The 23212-nt window shown below is 35.7% G+C and overlaps 1 protein-coding gene across 6 annotated transcripts in view; it reads right to left on the bottom strand.

Annotated features, from left to right (window-relative positions):
* The window catches only part of PAPOLA (poly(A) polymerase alpha), a 75266-nt gene that overhangs the window by 51479 nt on the left and 575 nt on the right, over positions 1-23212 (bottom strand). For all 6 annotated transcript variants that reach the window (XM_027848982.1, XM_027848986.1, XM_027848984.1 and 3 more), the window contains exons 2-3: positions 6776-6949; positions 1203-1269 (exon numbers count right to left, since the gene is read on the bottom strand). In XM_027848982.1, the coding sequence (XP_027704783.1) occupies positions 1203-1269; positions 6776-6949 (241 nt within the window). The remainder of the gene's footprint in view (positions 1-1202; positions 1270-6775; positions 6950-23212) is intronic.

Here is a 23212-nt window from a genome sequence, read left to right as displayed (position 1 = left end):
ACATAGTTGTTTGCATGTTGCTCCCCCATTAGACTCTGAGCATCTTGAGAGAAAGAATCATCTTTTGCCTTTCTTAACACAGTACTGGGAACACAATAGGTGCTTAATAAATGCTAGTTCACTGACAATATCAGTACTGTTAGAGCACTTTCTATTTCACTGCAAAGTATGAAAATAAAAAATTAAACTTAATGCATTGGAAATACCTAAAAATTAGTTTCAAAACATCTGCAGAATCAATAAGGCAACATAAATATTTAACATACGGAATTGCCCTGTGTTCTGACAAGTGGAATCGAGGTCTGATTGTCAATTATATAATTAGAAATAATGGAAACAGAAATGTCTATTTCAGTTATCCATAATGTAGCTGAAAAAATTCTGAATTTCCTTGCTCTTTTGAAGTCAATATATGTTACTACCCTTTTGAGATCCTGTTCTAGCTCTTTTTTGTAATAAATTATAGTATAGGTAAGCTACCACAAGAAATTAACCACCATTTTAAACTGATTCTAGGGTAAAACGTGCTAACAAGAAAAGAATTTAGAAGACTGATAAATGCTTACACTGCCCCAGCTTTGGTTATATGTGTCACACTCTCAAAAAGGGAGTAAGGTTACTCAGAAAATAATCTCATTCTCATCAGAGCAAAGTGTGGGATGATAGGTAGTAGTTTATATATGGCATAAGTTGGGTGACTATGACTCAGAGCCTGTCTAATAATAATCGCTAAGACATCCCAAAATTTAAATGCAGGACAACCTAACTTCAAGAAAATTAAATATATGAAAATACAAACATATAAAATATACCAAATAAGAATTATTCACACTACTAATGCTTTACTTCATAAATGGAGGATTGAAGGCTTGGTTCAAAGAGCAATTCCGCACATTACTTACAATTATTTTATTTATATATATTTGATTTTTATGTAACTTTTCAATAACATATCTATTGTTTAAAGTAAGGGACATCCCATAAAAGAAATGAATTTAAATTCTGAAATACATTAGTCAAAAATACATCTAACTCCTTAAGCTGGAGTTTAGGACTCAAAGTCGTAACAATTCAAGATGAACTATAAATTAGCCATTAGACAATTTTTGGTGTCCAATTTAGCTAAGGATGTTTTACAAACTGAATAATGGAATAAGCTTATTGTTATTATTACATCTATAAAAGTCTTTAAATTTCCATACCTTGCTTTCACTGATTTCCCGTATCCATTCTTTTACCAGGTTATTTAATTTTCCCAAAATTAAAATCCTGTTGAGAAAACATTAACATTTTCTCTATATTATCACTCACAATGCTCATCATTCGAAATCTCCACTGATTAGATGAATAAAAACTAACTGCCAAAAAACCTTTTCCTAGCAGAATAATCTCAATAACTAGTTTTCTTGGACTTATGTTCTGTGTTCTCTGACACCTAGGTTGTGTCTATGAAAGTTATTACAGATATTTAAGAGAACAGCTGTGTATTACTCTAAATGGCTGCTATGTCATAAAGTCATACACAAAGCTTTCCATTTCTCCCCATAAATTTCTAACCATACACAAATCCATTGCTTTAAAAAAATTTCATGGACAGGGTAGCCAAAGTGGGAACATGACCTACGACTCCACAGAGCAACATAAACTACCTTGAATAAATATAAACAGCAAAAGAAGTTCCAATCATCCCCTGGGAAAACTTGCACATGACCCTGGGCCATCGCCATCCCTGGCACTATGCCTTCTTTGTTCTATATGATACTTGACCTGGCCCAGGGTTGGTGTGGGGATCCACAATGTTACTTTGTCTTGCTACCAGCCAGGACAAATGGCCTCTTGTGAGTAAACTCTCCTAATTATCCTAATTAACCCTATTAATAACCAAGTTGGTATGAAACCCTCTTTTTTTTGGTATCTCAGTATTCTCTTAGAGGGTATGCCACCCTGTAACTGGTATAATTAGGGCAGAACAGATTTCGCCCCCTTACATTTGGTGTAGTTGTCAGGATACTAAATAAAGAGGCAAGCTTGGGAAATAAGGCTTCCACAAAGGGAATCCTGGTCTCTAAAGAGGAGATGGCATGTCTACTAGAGGGGAATTCCAACTTGGCTACCCAAATCCAACTGGATGCAGAAGGGGTGGCCTGAACCACGCCAGTATGGGGACACCCAGAAAATGCACATTGGGTTGTGCGTTGATGAGCTTCCACAGAGAAAGCCCATATGCTGACCGTGTTGCATAATGCAAAATTTATGGCCTAAACAAAGATAAGAGAGACCTTGAAATGGCAACTGCCCTCTATATCACAACACAAAGAAATGAATTTCTCTCTCCTTCCCCCCCCCACCCCTTCATGGCTCCCTCCCTTCCTTTTTGACTGCACGCATCAGAGGGACAGGAAGCAGAGGAAAAACTCAGTGAAGATTACTTGGGATATGACTGATAAAGGAAGTGTTAGATCAGAATGCGAGAAACAAGACAAGTGCAGTTTTAAAAAAGGTAATAATTTCTTAGGCTGTGTATATTTGTAGGCGTGGGATAGACAGCATGGCCTCTGGAAATACCTAGTTAAGGCAGGCAAGGAGAAGAAACTTTTGATAATGGGGCCCCTATCTCACAGTTGTCAGTCTGTTTTTCTGTGCCTATGTCTGTGTGTCTCTCAGAGTCTGTAATTGTGTGCACAGAGTTTAGAAGGAAAAACTGTGCTAGAAAATGTATCTGTGTCTTATTAACTAATGTAACTTCTAGAAATTTTCAGAAAGTTTCTTTCTCTTCCTTTACATTTACGAACTGTGGCCAGGTTCTGCTCTGCAGAAGTACAGATAAGAAACAAAAAGGAAGGGGGAATCTTTTTCCTTCAAACCTATATTGGGGTTTGAATGTTTTTATAAATGTTGAAAATAAATGCTAGCAAGTAACTGGGTTAATATTCTTTAGAATTTGTTTTAAGGGAACTAAAAGCATTTCCTACCTCCCACTCCTAGAATGACAGATTTATTGTTTTACAGCTAGAGAAGAAGGTTACCTCACTGATTATAGACAGAAAGGTTTGAGGGCCTGGCCACTGAAGTTTCAGGGGGAAAAAAATTAGACCTGGCACTTAGAAATTGCCTGCTTACATTATTATTAACTCTTTTCTGGTTCATGAAAAGAGAAACTTATTTAAGGGAACAGGAATAGGAAGCCCAAGCCTTCCTAAACCCAGATAGACAAGTTACAATAGCTTGGGGAAAAAATCCTGCCAGTTAGATCCAATACTGAGCGATGAGACTCAGTAAGGATTGGAAAAAAAAATTTTTTTAAAGGGCGGAGGGAGGGAAGAGAAGGAACTGGTAATTACTGTGTAAGAAAAGGTACAAAGAAAAGAACTTGCAAATTCCCCTTTATTCTATAAACTGAAACCATTTGTCTGGGAAAGGCCATCAGCCCTGTGAAAAGAGCATGTTGTGGGTTATGGAATTCCTAAACAATGAAACTAAGTTACTGATATTTTACAAGTTTGTTTATAATATAGAAGTGATTTCTAATGATTGATTTTTACATCAGGATGAGTTTAAACTCAAGAAGAGGAAAAGAAAAACAAGTGAAGGCTGTTAAGTGAAATCTTTTAAGTATATGTGAGTCCTAGTAAACTTTTACTGCTTACTGCAGCTCCATGAGAGTAAAAATAGTTGTATCTAGCCCTAAGCTGTGATTAGTGAAACTTGCCATTTGAGGTAAAAAGCTCTTGGGACTGTAACTAATATTATTTAGAGTTTTCAATTCAGGTATAGTTGTCTGACGGATCATTAAGTCAGTAATCCACCACTGGAGAGATATGCCACAAGCTAATCAGAGGGAATGTGATCCTGAACTGTTACAGGTGGAGATCTATATCTGGGGAAAAAACAAGAGGATGACCTTAGCATAGGCAAAGGTAGGACTCTTTTGGCTCAGTTTCCCCATTGTGTTATTTCCTTTTGAACAGGAATGTTTTCCACTTGCCTATTCCTGAATCTGGCTGAGATGGAATTGTTACTGCATGATTAGCTGTCAACTGTGACTCTTACCTAAAGTCAAACAGAGCTAAGGATGCTTTATCCTGCCATATATGTATTGAGTTATTTTATGCCCCTAGGCTTAGGCCTAAAGGACCAGTTTGGTGCTATCATAATCATGTCCCTGTTTTTCCCTTTTATATAAGCAAATTTCTATAATCAGAGCAAGTGGTAGGTAGAGGATATGAACACAATGCAATTATGTAAGATCTTACTGTTTTCAATCTCAGTGTATAGTCATTCCATATCCCAAACAATTAAATAAATTACTACTTGGGCTTGTCATCTGCCTGCTAATACTTACATAATCAAGTAAGATTAAGTTCCTAAAATACTCCATTCTTTCAAAATGCTATGGGAATAATCCGATAAAGATATGAATCTATCAAATCAGAAACCACTTCTGTTTTGTTTTGAGGAACAGAATTTCAGTACCATCAGTCATCTTAGTAAAGAGTAATGTTTGTATAATATCTATTCCATTTGAATACAGTTGATAACTGAATGTTTTACTACAGGCAACCCATTTAATATACACTGTCCTCTGTATACAATTGAGAATTAATTACATAAGTATGTACACATTCCACCCCAAGTCTTTTGTTGCAATTGGAGTAAAGTCAGCCTCTTGTAAGCCTCATTTGTGTAACCACTGAACCTAGGGTAGAAAGCTTCTACAAATCAAGAGTATTGGTACCTATATTTTCATTTATAGGATTATATTCTCCTAAAGCAACTGAAATTAATTAGCATGAAAAATTTATGAGAAAGCAACAAGATCAGACAATCATATACGTCATGTGTAAGTGATTCTAATGGGGTATGTAAAAACAAATGCTCTTAAATGAGTGAATTATGGGTCCCTAGTTTGATGTTCTTATAGGTCTACTGTTAATAAAATCAGAGCCACAAGGTCTGAGCTAGTCTTTATCACATGAATTAGGTATTGGATAAGAAAATTTTGAGAGGCGGTACTAATTTGTATCGAGATCTGTTTTGTAAAAGATTTAAGCAGCAACATCTGGGGAGTCTCCACAAGTAACCCATAACCAGGGAAGCTTGCCCCTGAGAACAAGACACTTTCCAGACTGCTCCAAGAAAAGATGCTCTAGAGACCAAACAACTACATGGAACATCTGAGATCCAAGATGAAATGAGTTGATTAAATGTACACTGGAAGTGGGTTACTAAAATACAAACACTTGTTATTAGCTAATGTTGATGATGAAACCATGGTCATTATTGTACTACTCTGGCTTTTTGCTTCACTGTGTTTATATACTGAGCTTTCTCAGTTATCTTGGGGTCATGCAAATTTCCCCTCTAAAATTCGTACATGGCTTTAGATTTTGTGCTATGTCTTGTACTATGACTGATCATTCTTCTTATTCTTACATTAACCTGTCAGGGAAATTTGTAGCAAATCTCTCCTTGATGAAAGGGGGAAATTGAGAAAAATCAAATGTTTCAGAATCATCCATTCTGATTCTGATACCATTCTGTATCACTTTTCAAGGTGTTACAGAACCGCCCAAGCCATGTTTCTTTGTCTCTGAACTCAGTTCAGAAATTCTGCTAGCTTGTAATTAAGTTTCAGGGATAGGGAACCTATGGCCTCGAGGCCACATGGTCCTCTAGGTCCTCAAGTGCAGCCCTTTGACTGAATCCAAACTTCACAGAACAAATCCCTTTAATTAAAGGATTTGTTCTGTAAAACTTGTACTTAGTCAAAAGGCCCCAACCAAGTACCTAGAAGGCCACATAAGGCCTCGAGGCCATAGGTTCGCAACCCCTGGTTTAGATATTCAGTTCTCCCACTAACCACTAAATGGCATTACATCTCTCTAGGGGTGGAACAGAAGAAAAGTGTGACAATCATAATTTCCTTATTGGTCATGTTGTCTACCTACATGTGCTCATATTGCTGTTCTGAATTGTAGCTCCAATGTAATTCACTGCTAGGGTCCTCTGCTTCCTCCATGTTAACAAAACCACTTGTGCATTACTTAGGGAACTTTGCAGAAGATATTATTGGAAAGATTGTATGAGCAGGTCACAAGGGGTGGACTATAGAGTGGTAGCCAGAGTAGGAACATACTACAACTCCACAGAAGAATATACTACCTTGACTAAATATAATCAACAAAAGAAGTGCCAATTATCCCATGGGAAGATTTGCATGTGACCCTGGGCCATCCCTGGCACTATGCCTTCTTTATTCTGTTTCTATATGATACCTGACCTGGCCCAGGGTTGGTGTGGGGATCCACAATGTTACTTTGTCCTACAACCAACCAGAACGAATGGCCTGTTATGAGCAAACTTTCCCAATTAACTTAATTAACAACCCTAATAAAACCTATTAATAACCAAGTTGGTATGAAACCCTCGTTTTTTGGTATCTCAGTATTCACTTGGAGGGCATGCCACTCTGCCATTGACATAATTAGGGCAGAATAGATTCTGCCCCCTTACAGGGAGAAGCAGAACCACAAAGAACCTGCTAAGAAAACTCAGGTTTAGTTTTTGTTTTTGTTGTGACAGGAAGATGAAAAAAGGTAAGGAAAGAGGAGAGAAGAACACAAAGCATAACTGATACAAAACAGGAACTTAAACATGAATAGGTGACCTAGATTTGAAGCAAAGGAAAGAATTAGCATAATTTAGAAATGAAAATGCTTCCTACATAGGAATTAATTTATACTAGTAAGCAATTATAAAAAGTAAATTTACTTACCTGCGCTGCAGTTCCTCTTCCTCTTCAAAAACCCCAAAGGGCTTTAGGGTTTCAATTAGTTTCTGTGTGAGTATGCAGTCTGTCTCTTTGGGGGCCGCTAAACTGATGGGAGAGGTAATGCCATAATGCTTCTGTGGCGGTTGTGTTTGTTGTGATCCCTGGGTTGTAACTGGACTAATAAATGTAATTAGATAAAATTACTGCAAAAAATTCCTACTATTTTGTAACAAACATGCATGACTAGAGAATGTTTTGTACAAAATATGTATTCCAAAAGCAAGTTAAGAGACAGATGACTCTAATTAATTTAAAAAGTAATCCTAATTTACCTAATAACAAAATATAAGGAAGCAAGTGACCAAAGACAAAATAAAATAAGAAAAATTCTTTTTTTTCCCTAATTTGGTTTGAAGTTTTAAAACAATGAACCACGTGCTGTAAGAGAAAAAAAAAAGCCAATAAAATTCTTAAGCTTGAGAAATATTTCAAAAACTAAAATGTAATCTAGATGAATCAGGTGCTGAAAAATTATTTGCCAACTATCCTCGAAAAATTCTCTCATATATTAAGGGTGGGTACCTCACAGGTTGTTATGGAATAGTGTTTATTTCACTGAAACTAAGAACCCTGAAAAACCAAAATTTGTTCCCTTTCTAACATGTCATATTTTACCCAGATAACAAAAGATTCCCAGAATAGTGCTCGGTATATAAACTACATAGGAAAAAAAAACAGCTAAAGCTAAAAAAAAAAAAACTTTAATTCTCTGGACAATAAAATGAGTTGTAATGTGTATTATTGGAAAGAATACCACTAGCACTCTCTTTACCTTTCCAAACTTCCAGCTGTAAAATATGACCCCAAGTGTCGTCCCCTTCAAAGCAATCCCCTTGGGAAAAAATACAACATATTTACCAATACTTTACCTTGAAGAATTTTTTTGAATTTCTCTTTTGGAAATGCCTTCAGAACCAAAAGCCCATTCTTCTGAAAGTCTTAAATTGTAAATTTTGTCCGCTAGAATTGGATTTATTTGTAAACAACCAAACATCAGTTAGGGCAGTGAATAAGCTGGGTGAATTGAATCAGTTGATAGTGTTTTTGATATACTTTCTAAAATATACTATGATGCAAAGACTTGCCATGGTGAAAAGGCCAATCCTTGATTCACAAAGTTCACTCCTTTTAAGTTGCAGAAAATGTTTCAAGAACTATCAGAATAACCTCTACACAAGTAAGAGTGCTACTGATTACATGACTTTGTGGTATTAATTCAGCATGTTATTAATATAATAAATTCAATCCTATAATTCTTTTTTGGAGGTGCATACTTTCCAGTATCTCAGAGGTTTTGGCACTTCCAACTGAGTATTTTGAGACTTTTTCAGGTTATAGTGGAAAGACCATGTTTCACCATAGGTCAATTTTCCTCAAAAGTACATTATTGTTCTCAACTTCAGGCAAATAAGTTTATCCAAATGTTCGATGTTTCTGTTTATATCAAAATGTACAGTATCCTCTCCAGTTACTCTCCTCATATTCAAATTTCCTTTCAGAATGAACTTTTTATATTTAAATAAAACTTCAGCAATAGTTCTTATATTTACTATCTTTTTATTATTACTTAATGAATGAACCAAAATAAATGGCTTTTTCAAAATATCCATTAGTCTCTGGACATATACTTATAAACATTTTCTGCCATCTCTGAACTTTAAATCTTATATCCCAAGCCAAAAAAAAAAAGCTTCCTCAATTGTAATTAATCCAAAAAAATTTATTCAAAATGCAAGTTTTTAACTTAACTCAACATGTACTATTGTTTCTTTAATGTTTTAGGGAGAAAAATAACCTGATAGATAGTAGATTGTCCAGATTACCTTTAAAGTTGCTATTTCAACTCAAGTATGTTTTAATGCCTTGGGCCAGGATCAAATCTCCCTAGCTTCCATAATCAATATAAAACATGTAAGATAGAATATTCCATCAGGTATGTAAAAAAGTTTGACTTTATTACTATTTCATTCATATTTGTGGTTTCACAGGGTTTCACAGGTCTCACAAGGGAGAAAACTCCCTTCATGCATAGACAATCAGTCTGCAATTTATCTGTAACTTTTACAGTCGGAGACCTGCCTGGGACACTGAGAGGTGCCTCTGAGACACCTCTTTCCAAATCCCCTCTAACGATAACATAAATTATCTTGTTCTCATATTTTATGTTAAGATCACAGGATTCTCTGAGGCCACCTAGAAAACTGAGGCCCAGAGAGGTCAAGATCATAAAACAGTACCTGACAGAGGCAGGATCTTGTGAGCACTGTATCATACTACCTTTGACTGGGCTTAAGTTCACTGAGGGATTGTTTCATTTTTATCTTTGTATCCCTAATACCTAGCACAATGCCTGGAACTGCAGGCACTTAATAAATGCTGACACTGGTCTCCTTTGCTGTTCATTGAGCAAGACGTCCCATCTCTCAATTCAGGTTATTTTCTTTTCTTCTTTTTTTTTTTTGGCTAGGCAATGGGGTTAAGTGACTTGGCCAAGGTTACACAGCTAGTAAGTGTCAAATGTCTGAGGCCGGATTTGAACTCAGGTCCTCCTGACTCCAGGGCCAGTGCTCTATCCACTGTGCCACTTAGCTGCCCCTCAGGTTATTTCCATTAGTTGTTCTCCATACCTAGAGTGCTCTCCCTCCTCCTGGCTTCCTTCGAGTCCCAGCTAAAATCTCATCTTCTACAGCAGTGGTTTCAATTCAAAAAAGAAACAGGGACCACTAACCTATATATAAGGATCCTTGCAAGTCATATATTTACAGTTTTAAAATATAATTACTATGTAAATTTTACTATATTTTTATTCTGTCAAATGTTTTCCAATTACATTTTATTCTGGTACAGGACTCAATCAGGAGGATGTGTATTTGACACACCTGTTCTACAGGAAGTCTTTCCCAATTCCTGTTAATTCTACTAGTACTGTCTTTTACCTTTCTCTGCATCCCCAACTAAGGCCTAGCACAGTGCCTGGCATATACAGAAGGATATTGACTTGACTGACTTGCTCATTGTCATGATATACACTAGGACTTCTATCCAACAGGGTTAGTCCTCTATCCAATGTCAGCCTGCCTCTCAACTAAAAATAGATTTAGAACTAGAAGAGACCTCAGAGGACATCTAATTCAAATCCTACATTTAATAAGGACAACTGAGGCCTGGAGAAATTAAGTAATTTGCCCAAGGTCACACAGGTAGTAAATGACAACTCAGGACTTGAATCCAGGTCATGTATTTTATCACTATATAAAATACTTACTACATAGAATACTATCATGTACTTAAATGGATCAGTAGTTTCATTGTTGAAGATACTACAACAACAAAGGCTGCAACTCATCCACGCTTACCTGCCCTATGTGACTCTTATCCATATTTTCTACTAAGTTTACCACACATTTTCTCATAAGTTAACCCAACAAACAGGGGACCTTCCTCATCTTTTCTTAAAATTACAATGCCAGTATCCCTTGGCCTCTCTACAGAACCAGTATATTTTCTTTCAATCACATATTTCTTTGATAATAGATAATATCCTTCTTTCTAGTACTTTCAATAGTACCAGCGCATAAAAACATCATTACACCCTTTCAAGGACAATTATTTTTAAAACTTGACTGATTAAAAAATGTCAAGAGAAAGGATGGAATGTCCTCTTTGGGCTGAGAGATGGAAAAATTGGAAGGCATTAGTTTCTTTTGTGCCTACTCCTTGAAGGACTGGGAGAACTAGTCAACTGAACGACATCCATTCTATTCTTAAGGAAGCAACTGTTTAAAAATATTTGTATATGTTGCTAACATAGCAAAAGGAGTCATTTTAGTCGTGTCTGACTCTTCATGATCCCATCTGAGGTTTTCTTGGTAAAAATACTAATGTGGTTTCTAATTTCCTTCTCCAGCTCATTTTACAAATAAGGAAACTAAGGCAAAAAGGGTTAAATGACTTGTCCAGGATCACACTAATAAATGTCTGAGGCTGGATTTGAACTCATGAAGATGAGTCTCCCTGATTCCAAGCCCAGTGCTCTATCCATGGCACCACCAAGCTGACCACATGTGAGGTACTTTATGGGAAATAAGACATGTACACAAAGACCCTCAAGGTTAAATCAAAATTTATTGATACTCTGTGACTTGAACGTAAAACCTTGGAAACGCAAAGACAAATTAAAAATACGCCTGAGAAGTAAGGGAAAGAGCCTGTCAGCTTAAGGTACACACAGAAACTGCAGACTTACATAACAATAATTTCTTCAAGAAAACAATCAGAAGGCATGGGACATGACAAGCATCAAACAGCATCAAAAAACGGAATATATTTTAACAGAAAGAAACTCACTGCTGACACAGTATATTAATTTCCTGAATGAGCTTCTGAGTATAGTCAATCTACTGACTTGTTAGCACAAAGATCAAAATATTAAACAAGAAAAATAAAAATGACATAGGGTATACACTTAAAATAATTTCAATGTTTATTGAACCTATTTATTGAGCCTATTTAAATGAGCTGATGATACCGAAAAGTGAGAAATGAAAGAATAGACGAGTTTTTTTTAAACACCTTCTTATAATGGGGGACAAACTTTTTGATGCCCTTGAAAGCCAAAAGATATTACTGTCAAAGACAACACTTTTTAAGTAAGTTGTAAAATTTCAGGGAAAGATAGAGGAAGAATATAAGCAACACTGCCTCATAAAACACTAAGAAACAAGTGAGGGAAAAAACAGCTTAAAGAAATCTGATTAAGAGAGATAGCAAGGGCATCCAAAAAACAGCTAAGGATGAATCCAGGATGAGAACAACAAATAAAAAAATGAATCAACAAAAAAAATTTAACATGTGTTTCCCCCCCATGATAGTTGGAACCACCAAACCTGGATGCAACACTTAAAGAAACAGACGTTAACACTGAAGAAAACAAAAATGAAAAAAGCAGTTGGACTAAACCCACATACAAACTAGAATATGATTAAATGCCATTTAAATAGGAGTTAAGGAAAAGGAAACATTTTAAAGGTAGAAGAGAATGAAGACAGAGAAAGTTTCATGAAAGTGGTACAACAGCTGGGAAGGATTTCAACATAAAGAGATAGGTGCAGAGGAAGGAAAAGCATTGCAGGTTGATTAATAAAGGAGAACACAGTGGGAAATGGCTAGTAGTATTGTGTGGTTTGAATGTGTGAGAGGTACAGGGGAATATTGAAAGAGAAGGCTGAAAAACAGGGGTTGGATAACAGTGTCTTGATTTCTAGACTGAGTTACTGGTCTTTTTCTTGAAGACACTGGATTAATTATTCTTTAGCCAATTGCCTAAAGTTGTTGAGCCTAAAATGTCCAAAACCTTTGAACTTAAGACTTCCTGGGTTTATGTCCCAAGGAAGCCACTGATAAGAACAAAGTCTCCATAGCACTCCAAAATATTTATAGTAGCACTTTTTGTAACAGTCAGGAATTGGAAAAAAGTAGATGCCCATCACCTGGGGAATGGCTAAACAAACTGTGGGACGCAAATGCAATGGAATATTATTGTACTGTAAGAAATGATGTAATGACTACAGAAGTATAGTAAGATCTATGTGAACTGATGCAGAGTAAAGTAGGCAGAGCCAAGAAAACAATATAATCACTACAATGTAGATGGAAAGAATGACAGCCCCCAAAAATCAAAAGTAGTAACAAAATTAGAAAGATCAAACAAGACTCAGAATTTAGAGACATAGGAAGACAGTCTCAACCTACCCCTTTGTGGAGGGGGGAGGGTCACAGGTACATGTTTTCAATGTTTTTTCAATGTACGGATCAGTTGTGCTGATCTTTTTTTTCTCTCCAAAAACTACTATTTGTCATATGGGATGGCTCTCCAGCACATAGCAGGAACTTAACACTTCCTTCCTTCCCTACTCAAAAATCTTCAAGAGCTTGTTATTTGCTTCTAAGATAAAATACAACCTTCATTTAAAGCCTGCCACAATCTAGAATCTATCTGCTTTTCTAGTCTTCACCAAATTACAGTACCTCAGTGTTGGAAAAGACCTCGGAAACCAACTAATCTAACCTATGACTAAACAATAATTCCCTCTAAAAAATACTCTCTACCAAGTGGTAATCCAGCCCTTGGTTATTTCATTATTCTTTTAATCTCTCTTTTCCTCTCAAACTGACCTACTAGCTGTTCTCCAAACATGGTATTTCCCCTTTGACTTCCTGGCCTTTGCATAAGTGATTTCCCCATCTCCTCACAAATTCCCTCCATGCACAGGCCAGCACTACCTCCTGATATGAAGTCTTTCCTATTCCCCTAGTATCAACAGTCCCTCCTTCTTGAAATTACTTTGTAATCCTCAGCACAGGACTTTGTATATGGTAGACTTTAATAAATATTGGCTGCATTGAATGGGTGATCTATAGTAAGAGTTTTGTTGATATGGCTACAAAGAACAATTGTGTCCTGTGGTCCCTATGTAAAGATCATAGACTAACTCTGATAGAATGCCCGAGGTTTTCACAGTTCACTGATAATGCCCAATATTCTTCAACTCTCACATCATCCAAGGAGCACTGATCGAGAGGAACAGATGACACCCTTCTTCTATAACAATGATCTCTAAAACGAATATTCCTAACAAAAAATTATTGAACAGGTACTCTCAATATACTATTTAGAGATTATATACCCAATGATGATGATGAACTAACTTATACTGACTTTCACTTATAATTTCAAAATCCTAACAATCTAAGTTATCCTGCATGTGCACCTAACAATATCAAAATATAACTTAGACCTACTAAAAAAAAGTGCAAATTAAGATAAGGTAGAGTTGCTAATTACAGACGTAACTCAGGATAGTAACTCAAGCAGTGTCAACTGCCATGTTGTTAACGATAGTTCAACAGTCACATCCTAAAGTTAATGTGCTTATTAATAAAATAAAATAAAAATAAAATAAACAAATTAATAAACAAAATAAACAACTATGAATAATAGTACTTGAAAAGAATATCTTTACATATATAACTATTAAAAGAAAAACAATACTCTTCATAAAACATATTACTATCAAGAAGCCAAGAATACTTAAGAGGGCACTCAACCCTAACAAAATACAGTACGGCACCAGTAATATCAAAGAAGCAAGGCAGTAAGACTCAGTTTTTTTCTTTCCTCTTCCTTTCTGCAAGCTCTTCTATAATTACCTACTATCAGGTTCATGTTCATCAATGTACAATTGTTTAATAAAACAAATTAAACCAGACTTTTGCCAGTTTTCACCATCAGTACTGTACCTTATGCTCTGAAAGAATTAATTTCAGAAATTGAAATGTATTGCCTCTATAAACTACAAGTACCAGGGATATTCAATATTTACCATATCACAGAATCATGAAATTTCAATGCTCTGACATCATTTAAAAGCTCTAGAACTTCTGACTGTAGGGAGACAAGTATTTATTATGGGCTTACTATGTGTCAGGCACTGTGCTAAGCACTGGTAATACAAATAAAGGCAAAAACTAGTCCCTCCCCTCAGGGAATTCCTATTCGTGGTGAAGACAATTTGTAGATAGCTACATACAATTGATAATATCAGAGGTAAGACTTGAATAAAACTAACAGGTGACGTTGAAGAGGGAGAGCACCCTGGATATGGAGGACAATAAGTGAAAAAGCACTGAGTCAGGAGATGAGTGTGCTAATAAAGTTCATCAGTGTCACTGCATTTTTGAGAATGCAGAGAAAAGTACAGCATTAGACTTGAAAGACAGCAAATGGCCATAATGCAAAGGGGTTTAAAAGAAGATGATTTCATACTTGGATCCTTGAGCTACTGGAGTTTAGTGAATAGGAGAATGTGGAGGGGAAAAGGAGGGAAATGACCTGACATATTCAGACCTTCCCTTTAAGAAAATCACTTGGCATCTAGAGATAGAACTGATAAAACAGAAGTATAGTATAAATAGAAGTGTGTATAGTATGTATATATTTATGTCTAATGTAATCATGGGGAGTGTGGAGACAAAAAAGGAGAAAAAAAGAAATTTACATGATAACTACTATACATTTAAAAGGAATAGCAAGTTGTACATAATAGATTTGCAGTTTCATGTGCAATCATTTTTTAATTACACTATGTTATGGAAATACTTGTTTTATTCCATAAATTAAAAATAAAATAATTTTTTTCTAAAAAAAAATCACTTTGGCAGCTGAGTGGGTAGAGTTGAGGCAAGGAGAGCAATGAAAAGGCAGAACGCTGTTGCTGTAGCTTAAATGTGTGGTGATAAGGGTTTGAACCACAATATGAGTAAATAGAGAGAAAACACATATGAGAAATGACAAGACTTGGCAACAGATTAGATAAACATATGATAAGTGACAGAAGTTGAGGATGCTATCAAGGTTGTAAGCCTAGGTGACTAGGAGAATGGTAGTGCCTCAACAGTAAAAGCAAAAGAAGAATGTATTTGGGGGTGGGAGGTTGAGGGGTGGGAAGGAAATAATTGTTTTAAACATGTTGAGCTCAAGGTGTTTACAAGACATCCAGTTCAAGATGTCCAAAAGGCAGCTGGTGATGTGAGACCACCGCTCAGGAGAGATGTCAGGGCTGGTTATATAGTCCTATCAATCATCTGCATGGAGAAAACTGAACCCATGGGGATTGATGAGATCACCCCACAAGATAACAGAGAGGGAGAAGAGGGCCCAGGAGAAAGCCTTAGGAGATTCCCAAAGTTAGCTAGCGAATAACCTAGATGATGATCCAGCAAAAGAGACTAAGGAGAAGCAATCAAAAAAAAATTGAAGAGGAACCAGGAGAAAGCACTAACATGAAAACCTAGAAGAAAGATTATCCAGAAAAGGGTGATCAACGGTTTCAAAGTCTGTAACTCAGAAGAGACCTTAAAGTCATGTAATTCGAACTGTACATGAGCAGGAATCCCCTCTACAAAATCCCTGACTTCTTAAGGTAGCCAGTTCCACTACCTGACAGCTCTGTTTCCTTAAATCAAGCCTAATCTGTCTCTCCAGCTATTGAATCCTAGCTCTGCTCTTTTCTGGTTCAAGCAGAGAAAGTAATCCCTCTTCCACACAAGAGCCTTGCTTAGCTTTACCATTGTTTCACCACTCTTTTATACAATAGAATGATGATAAAATAAACAGCCAAATCAATCAGAAGGATGTATTACTATGAGTTTTATCATACTATTTAAAGACTGACACAATGAAGACCTAAAAATATTTAATATCAGCAAGAGTTATAACATTGAATAAATCTCTCCTGAGTGTCCTTATTTATTCAATGAAGAAAAATGAAAATGTCCGTTAGTTTGAAAATATTCTACAACCTTAAAATTCGATCTCTTTGAAAATATAGACATAGGTTGAAACATTGTGCTTACTACAAGCCCCATTCAGATTTTATTTTTTAAAGTAAGGCCTATATTTATATTAATGTCAGTACCTATCCTTGCCAAGGTAAAGAATTAAAATGTATACAAAATGCAAATACTATTGGTAATGAGAGGCAGTATGGTGGTGTGGACAGAGAGCCAGACACAGAGTCGAGCCCTGTGTAACCTAGCTTGTAACCCCAGAAAAGTCATTTAACCTCTCAGTACCCTAGACAACTTTCTAAGTTATAACACCAGTGCTTATCTGCATTGCGTAGGAAAGTTAAAATCTGGGAGATCAAGACCTGTTTACAATAACAGACAACAGGTCAGGACCTATTATTTCAATAGTATAGAGAAATTCCAATGTTTACCTCTTTGGACATATTACTAAGTAATTGTTGAATTTTTTTAAAAAATGCTATTCCCAAATGCTCAAGAATGAGAAATTTTAGCATCATACATAAACCTATTTACATAGATATTCTCTACTTCCATATTTGTATTTGTTAGAGAGCTAGCAGTAGCAAGGTAAAATTTTAATTTCTTTCCTTCCAAGTAATGGTTTGGACAAAACTGAACTGAACATTTTGGTCTTTTAAAGTTTTAACTCAACTCCAGCTAGCCATAAAAGATGTAAATAAGGAACACAAATCCACCCTTCTAAAGAGTACAGAACATAAAGAGGCTTGTAATATACTTAAATAAGCATGACTAAATGGAGTTACATATACACACATATCAGTCCTATCAAAAATCATGCAAATCTTAGCTAATATTTAACGTTTGAGTTTTACTAATACTTTAGAGTCAACTAACCATATGATCATGGATAATATATACTAGGGAATGCTTTAATCCAAGTTCTGTACATAATGTGCTTCTCTATGCACTAGATAAATATTCAAAAGGTAGTTACTGCTCTTATTGTACATTTTGCACAAGTAGTTTGCACACACATACTTCAAGATGTACAACCTCAATTATACCATTAAAACTGCGTAACTGTTCAGGCCTGCGGAGGTCTAATTTAAATGCTTCCTTCAATCAATCAATCAATTAATCTTTATTAAGTACCTATTAATTGTCAAGGCACCGTGCTAGACATACAAAGACAAAAGTGGAATTCCCTGTCTCCCTTACAATCTAGCCAGGGGAAGCATACAGTTATCCCTTACATATTGCCAGGGTTAGGGGCATGGCACCTCTGCAATCTAGAAAATCCACATACAATTTTCTGGCCCACCTTTCATACCAGCGAAGACGTCTGAATTTTTTCTTTTTTTTTTTCATGGGATATTTACAGTACTTTATTGTAAAATTTGGGTATATTTATAGTATTAAAAGATAAAACATGTTGATATATAATACTAAACATATATGTTATATGTTTCTGTGTCATCTGCTGGCCTTTGTGTGTCATCTGTGGCTTCTGCAAAACTCTCAAAAAATTCCCACTTAATTTCTTATGCCAACCTGCAATATACTGAAACCTCAATCAGGAAAGTTGTGATGGGAAAGGGTTAACTATACATGTATAGTAACATACAAAATAGATATGAGCCATTTGGGAGAGGGAAAAGATTCTAGGAGCTGTAATGAATAGGCTACCACAGATTCTCCAAAGCTATTCCAGGCAAAGGATAGATTCCTATGAGTCTTACCAAGCTAGAAATGCTTCAAGTACTGACCTTGCAATACTCTGCTGCATCCTATGAATCTAGATAGCTGATAGCTAAGATCAGACAGGCTTATCACCAGAAGGTTGACCACCAAATGATAAATTTAGGGCCAAAGCAATTCTTCATGGGTTTCAATTTCCATTCATTGAAGGGATTACACATTCTGATACCAAATCCTTCAAGAGACTAAAAACATTCAGGCTTATATTTACTAACAGACAGTGGTTCAAACAGGCAACAGAAGAAACAGAAAGACACATCAAAGGAATAAAATAAGCAGCTTTGTTCAGGAAACAAAGAAAAAGCATAACGCAAGCCTTTGTAACTCTGATGTAAAAAAAAAAAGTTAAAATATCTGCTATTCTTAGACCTCTACAGATTAAAAAAAAAGTAAATTCTCTTTTTCCTATGCTTCCTCAGCCCAAAAGCAAAAAGAATTAAAAGAATACTGACACTACCAGAACTGAGAAGCCACCACCACGCCACCTTAGAGGCCACTATGTATGGCCCAGGTCATTGCATTCACCCACCCTAGGATGTCTCAAGTGAAGAAAAGTACAACTTTTAAAAAGAATCAAAACTTAGGTAAAAGAAGCAAAGGGAAATCTATGGGAAATCTATAAGAAATCTATAAAAAGAATACTTCAGGTCCTGTAACTCGGAGCAAACCAATAACTCATGCATATAGAACAGAAATCTAGAGATTACATAGAAATTTGTTGATGACAACCACATGCCATAGGCATGAATATAAATATCCAGTTTATTCTTGTATTATTTATCAAAATTTTAAAAATACAACTATGGTAATTGCATGTAGGAGCTTACTTCCTCCTGAATTTTTATTTATTTATTATTTTTATTTTTTTAACAACTTTCATGGCAAAAAAGAAGACATAAAATACATTTCCACTAAAAGCCACAACGTAATCTCTGTATTCTTAAGAAAGTTATTCTGTTTCATAGAATTCAAACACCTCTAGGACTAGAACAAAAGTTACTAATTCAACAGAATACACTTATACCTAAAGATCCTAGGAATCTGAAGATTTTTCAGAGTACATTATATGGATCAGTTGGTTCATCTGTCTTACTCAAATAGATAACTTTATCTTCAGTCATATTTTACTTAGTGTAAAAAACCCTAAATCAAGAAACTGAAGTTAATAGTAATAATAGCTACCATTTATATAGCACCTATATGTGCCACAAGCTGTGTTAAGAACTTTACAAATATCTCATTTGAATCTCACAATAGCCTTGTGAGGTAGGTGCTATTATCCCCATTTTACTTGAGGAAACTCAGGCAAATCAAGGTTAATTAACTTGCCCAAACTAGCAAGTATTTGAAGCCAGATTTGACCTCAGGTCTTGACTCCAGGCTCAGCACTCTAGCCACTATTGCCTATCTAATAATGCAGAATATCATAAAAATCCTCAGAACACAGAGCACATTATTTAGAGGAGATAATCAACAAGTTATCCATTCAGATGAACTGTGTTTCAGGATTCTAGGTCATTAAGGGGCTATAAAAATTTGCAACAAATTTAAGGCAAAAACTTTAAATTTAAAATTTATTTACAAAATTGTCTAAAAATAATTGAAGCAATTTTTAACTAAATGTAGCATAGTAAATAGTGCTGGACTTGGAGTCAAGACACTTAAGTTTTGATCTCTGTCAAGACTCTTACAAGCTATGTTATCATGGAAAAGTCACTGACACTATTAGAGCCTGTTTCCTCATCCATAAAATGAAGATAATACTTGTCCTACCAAAGGTTGTTATAAGAAAAGGGCTTGTCAAATTTGAAAGCACTATATAAATGTGAGATTACTGTTAATAATAATGTGGTAACCAATCCACTTAAAGTAGACCATTTCTGAAGAACAAAATGTTTTTTTAGATAATCAAAACTTACTGAGAAAATTACAGTGTTTTTAGAAACTTAGCTAGAAAGCTTTTCCTTTGAGAGGTCAACCAAAAAAAAGAATGAAAAAATTAATATGAAAACATCATACTTTTTTAGTTTAAACTTTATCTTCCCACTCTCCCCACCCCAAATACACAAAATCATACCACAAAAGTCTTGGAAAATTCATGTGAAATCTGTCAATTCACAATATTGGGCAATAATATACTCATACTTTGCAGTTGTTAATTTAGAACTTCAATTAATTCTGGAATCATCCTCTCCACCCCCAAAAAGGAAAAAATAGCCTGCCTAAATCTTAACTGAAAGTGGGAAAAGCATACAAAAAGTTCAAATGGAATGTTTAGCATTCAAGGCCACTCAAATGATAAATGAGTGTATCAAAAAGAAAAAAAAAAGATTACAAAAGTTAATGATCTGACCCCCAAGTTCAAAAAGATCAATTAGTTAGAAAAAAGGCCAGGTCTGTCAGTTCTAGGGTTTTTCCCATATAAGCGATTTTTACAAAGCGATTTTTTAAAAATCATATTCTTTATGTCTAGAAATCTCCATAGTAAGCATTTAATAAATGTTTGTTTAACTAATGATATTCCTGTTTGTAGTTAGGCTGAGATCTGTGCCTCAAGGAGTTGCTCATTTTACAAATGAGAAAGCTAAGGCTCAGAAAAAGTAAATGAATTCTCTAATTATATAATCACAGAGCTATAAAGTGCTAGGGTCAGAATCTGAACTCGGCACTCTACTGACTACAGTCAGCCTATATATATTATTCATGGAAAAAACACTGCGATATTCAATGGACAGGTGATATGGACTTCTGTGTATGTTCCACAGGATGCTTTAATCTTTAGATTCATAGATTTGAAAGTCTGTAAATGAAAATTTTAAATTATATATTCAGACCACATCTGGAGTACTGTGTTCACTTCTAGGTTTCCCATTTTAGTGAAGAATTTGCTAAGCTACTGTCCAGTGGGCAACAAGGATGGTTAAAGAGCCTTGAAATCATTCCACAGGACTGGATGAATAAACTGAGGGTGTTTATTTATCCTGAAGACATAATAGTTGTATTCAAGTACAATAACTAGAGGCAATTTTAGGTTTGAAAATTTTCCTAAAAATTGGTAGTAAAGAGCTATCCAAAAGTAGATGTGCTGCCTCAAAGGTAGTTGAATTCTTGCTCACTCAAGTTCTTTAAAGCAAAAAACTACTCATCAAGCAGTCTCTAGGTCTTTAAAACAAAGGACTACTCATCAAGTAGTGTCTAGAAAGGATTCATGATCACACATTGGTTTGGAATAGAGAGTTTTAGAGGTCTCTGTCAACTCAGATTCTGTGATGGTAAATTATAGTTTCCTGACCAAATGTTGTAAAATAGAATTAAACCACAGAATCAAAAAGCCAAAAGGGATCTTGGTGATTATGTAGTCCAAACGTTTTGTTTTACAGAGGAAGAAACAGAGGATTAGAAGATTATCATTAATAGTAGTAGCAGAGCCTGGACTCAAAAATCTCAATCTCCTGAATGCCAGTCTAATGAGGTTTTGGGGTGCTGGGACTCCAAGAATACGAAGACAAGAGTTGCCTGGAATGAATTCATACACTCAAGCCTTCTCTTAATCAAGTGGCAAAGAGTTTATTTTAACGCTGTAGCAAAATCAGGCAAGGGTCCTTATGGGAACCTGCAAGAGACTGAGGATGATAGTGTTGGGGTTTACATAGAAAAGGAGCATGGGAAAGGAACGCCAGGGATACTAATTAGGTAATCTAGGGGTCCAAGTGTCTTTGGGAGCTATGGATGGGAAAGTGTAGGGAGTATACCAGACATAGAGGGAGTTGTCAGAGGCATGGACCTTGGGGATCTAGTGGGAGGAAGAATCTTTGGACCAGCCAAGGACAAAAATCCTTGGGCCAGGAATCCCTCTGTCTGTTCTGATAAGAGAATGTTCTGCAGCAAGAGAAAATTTTTTCTCAGGACAGGGGCCTACTAAGAAATTGGGAGGCTTCCAAAGACATGATCTTAGGGCTGGGGCACCCCGTCAAGTCCAGTTGTCCTTTTCACTATGTCAAGCTACAAGGGTATATGATTATTTTTAGTTTTTAAAAAGGCACAAAGCACAAATTATTAATATAATTATTTCTTAAGACTATTACCCTTAAATGTATTTTCTATCAGTTAAAATGCCCAATGTTAATGGGGTGTACCAATCATCTAACACAACTAATCCAATGAAATCACAGTGACATAAAGGCACAAGAAGCCATTTCAAACAGTTAGGGTTCCTTTTTTAAATCATTGATGAAAATAAAAATCTTGTGCGAAATTGCTTCATGTCATTCTATTAAGAAAAAGTTAATATTCAGATTATAGGACATCTATAAATTTTAAAACTTTATAAAGGATTATTTATAGTATAAAAATAAATACCTTTTCAATTACAACATTGGTGAAATTATAAACACATTTCATCAGGTCTAACACAACCATTTACTCTTTTAAATGAGCTGCTTTTCTAGACTGTAAAGTGTTACACAAGGCACTGCTGCTGTTATTATTAAATAATCTGGCAAATTCATGTACATGATGAACACAGCATAATATATATGCAGTACACAACCACTAGGTGCACTAGCAACAAAGAATTCCTATTTTCTTATTAAAAAGAAAAATGTGGAGATAATACTGTGGAGTCACGAAATTATCTGGTCTGAAATTAAAGTGATCCCCTTACATATCAATCTTCAAAAATTTAAGACGATTTCACTATTAAGGCTTCAATCATGTTTAAAATACAGCAAATAACACATAACTATTCTTTTATATTTTATTCTTCAAAAAGATAATTAAAAACATTCTTCGAAGAAGTGGAAATAGAGAATATAGGCCTAAAGGGATCAGTCCCAAGGTATTTGGCAGTCTCAATTTCTAGACAGAAAGGTGCAGGGAAACACCCCCACCCCCACCCCCATTACCCAAGCAAGTGAAGAAATAAGAGCCGCATGCCCTACACCTTTGGTTATTCTTCCCCCCCCCACCTCTTCTTCATTCACGTGTAAGTAACAGGCTTCAAATATGCTCTGTGCCTTCTATTTTGGAAGGGACAGCCTCTTCCACAGCAGATGAATAGGTACTGGAAAAATCAAAGACAAACTCCTAGGTCAAAAAAAAAAGTGTTTGGGGCGGTGGAGGGGATAGAAAACAATGGAGCTCGGATACCAAGGAATGACCTTAAACTCTTGTTTAAGAAAAGGTGGAATGAAAAAAGGGAGGAATCGCAAGAATCGGAGCGCTGGTCGCTGCTCAATAAAAGGGACTGGGGGTGCTCTTTCTAGTCACGCGATAAAATAAGGTTAAGGAGAA

The sequence above is a fragment of the Vombatus ursinus genome, unplaced genomic scaffold (genome assembly GCF_900497805.2).
Source record: "Vombatus ursinus unplaced genomic scaffold, bare-nosed wombat genome assembly UNPS02007284.1, whole genome shotgun sequence".
NCBI classification, from domain to species: domain Eukaryota; kingdom Metazoa; phylum Chordata; class Mammalia; order Diprotodontia; family Vombatidae; genus Vombatus; species Vombatus ursinus.
The sequence above is the reverse complement of the archived record's forward strand: the minus strand, read 5'-3'. Positions and strand labels throughout refer to the sequence as shown.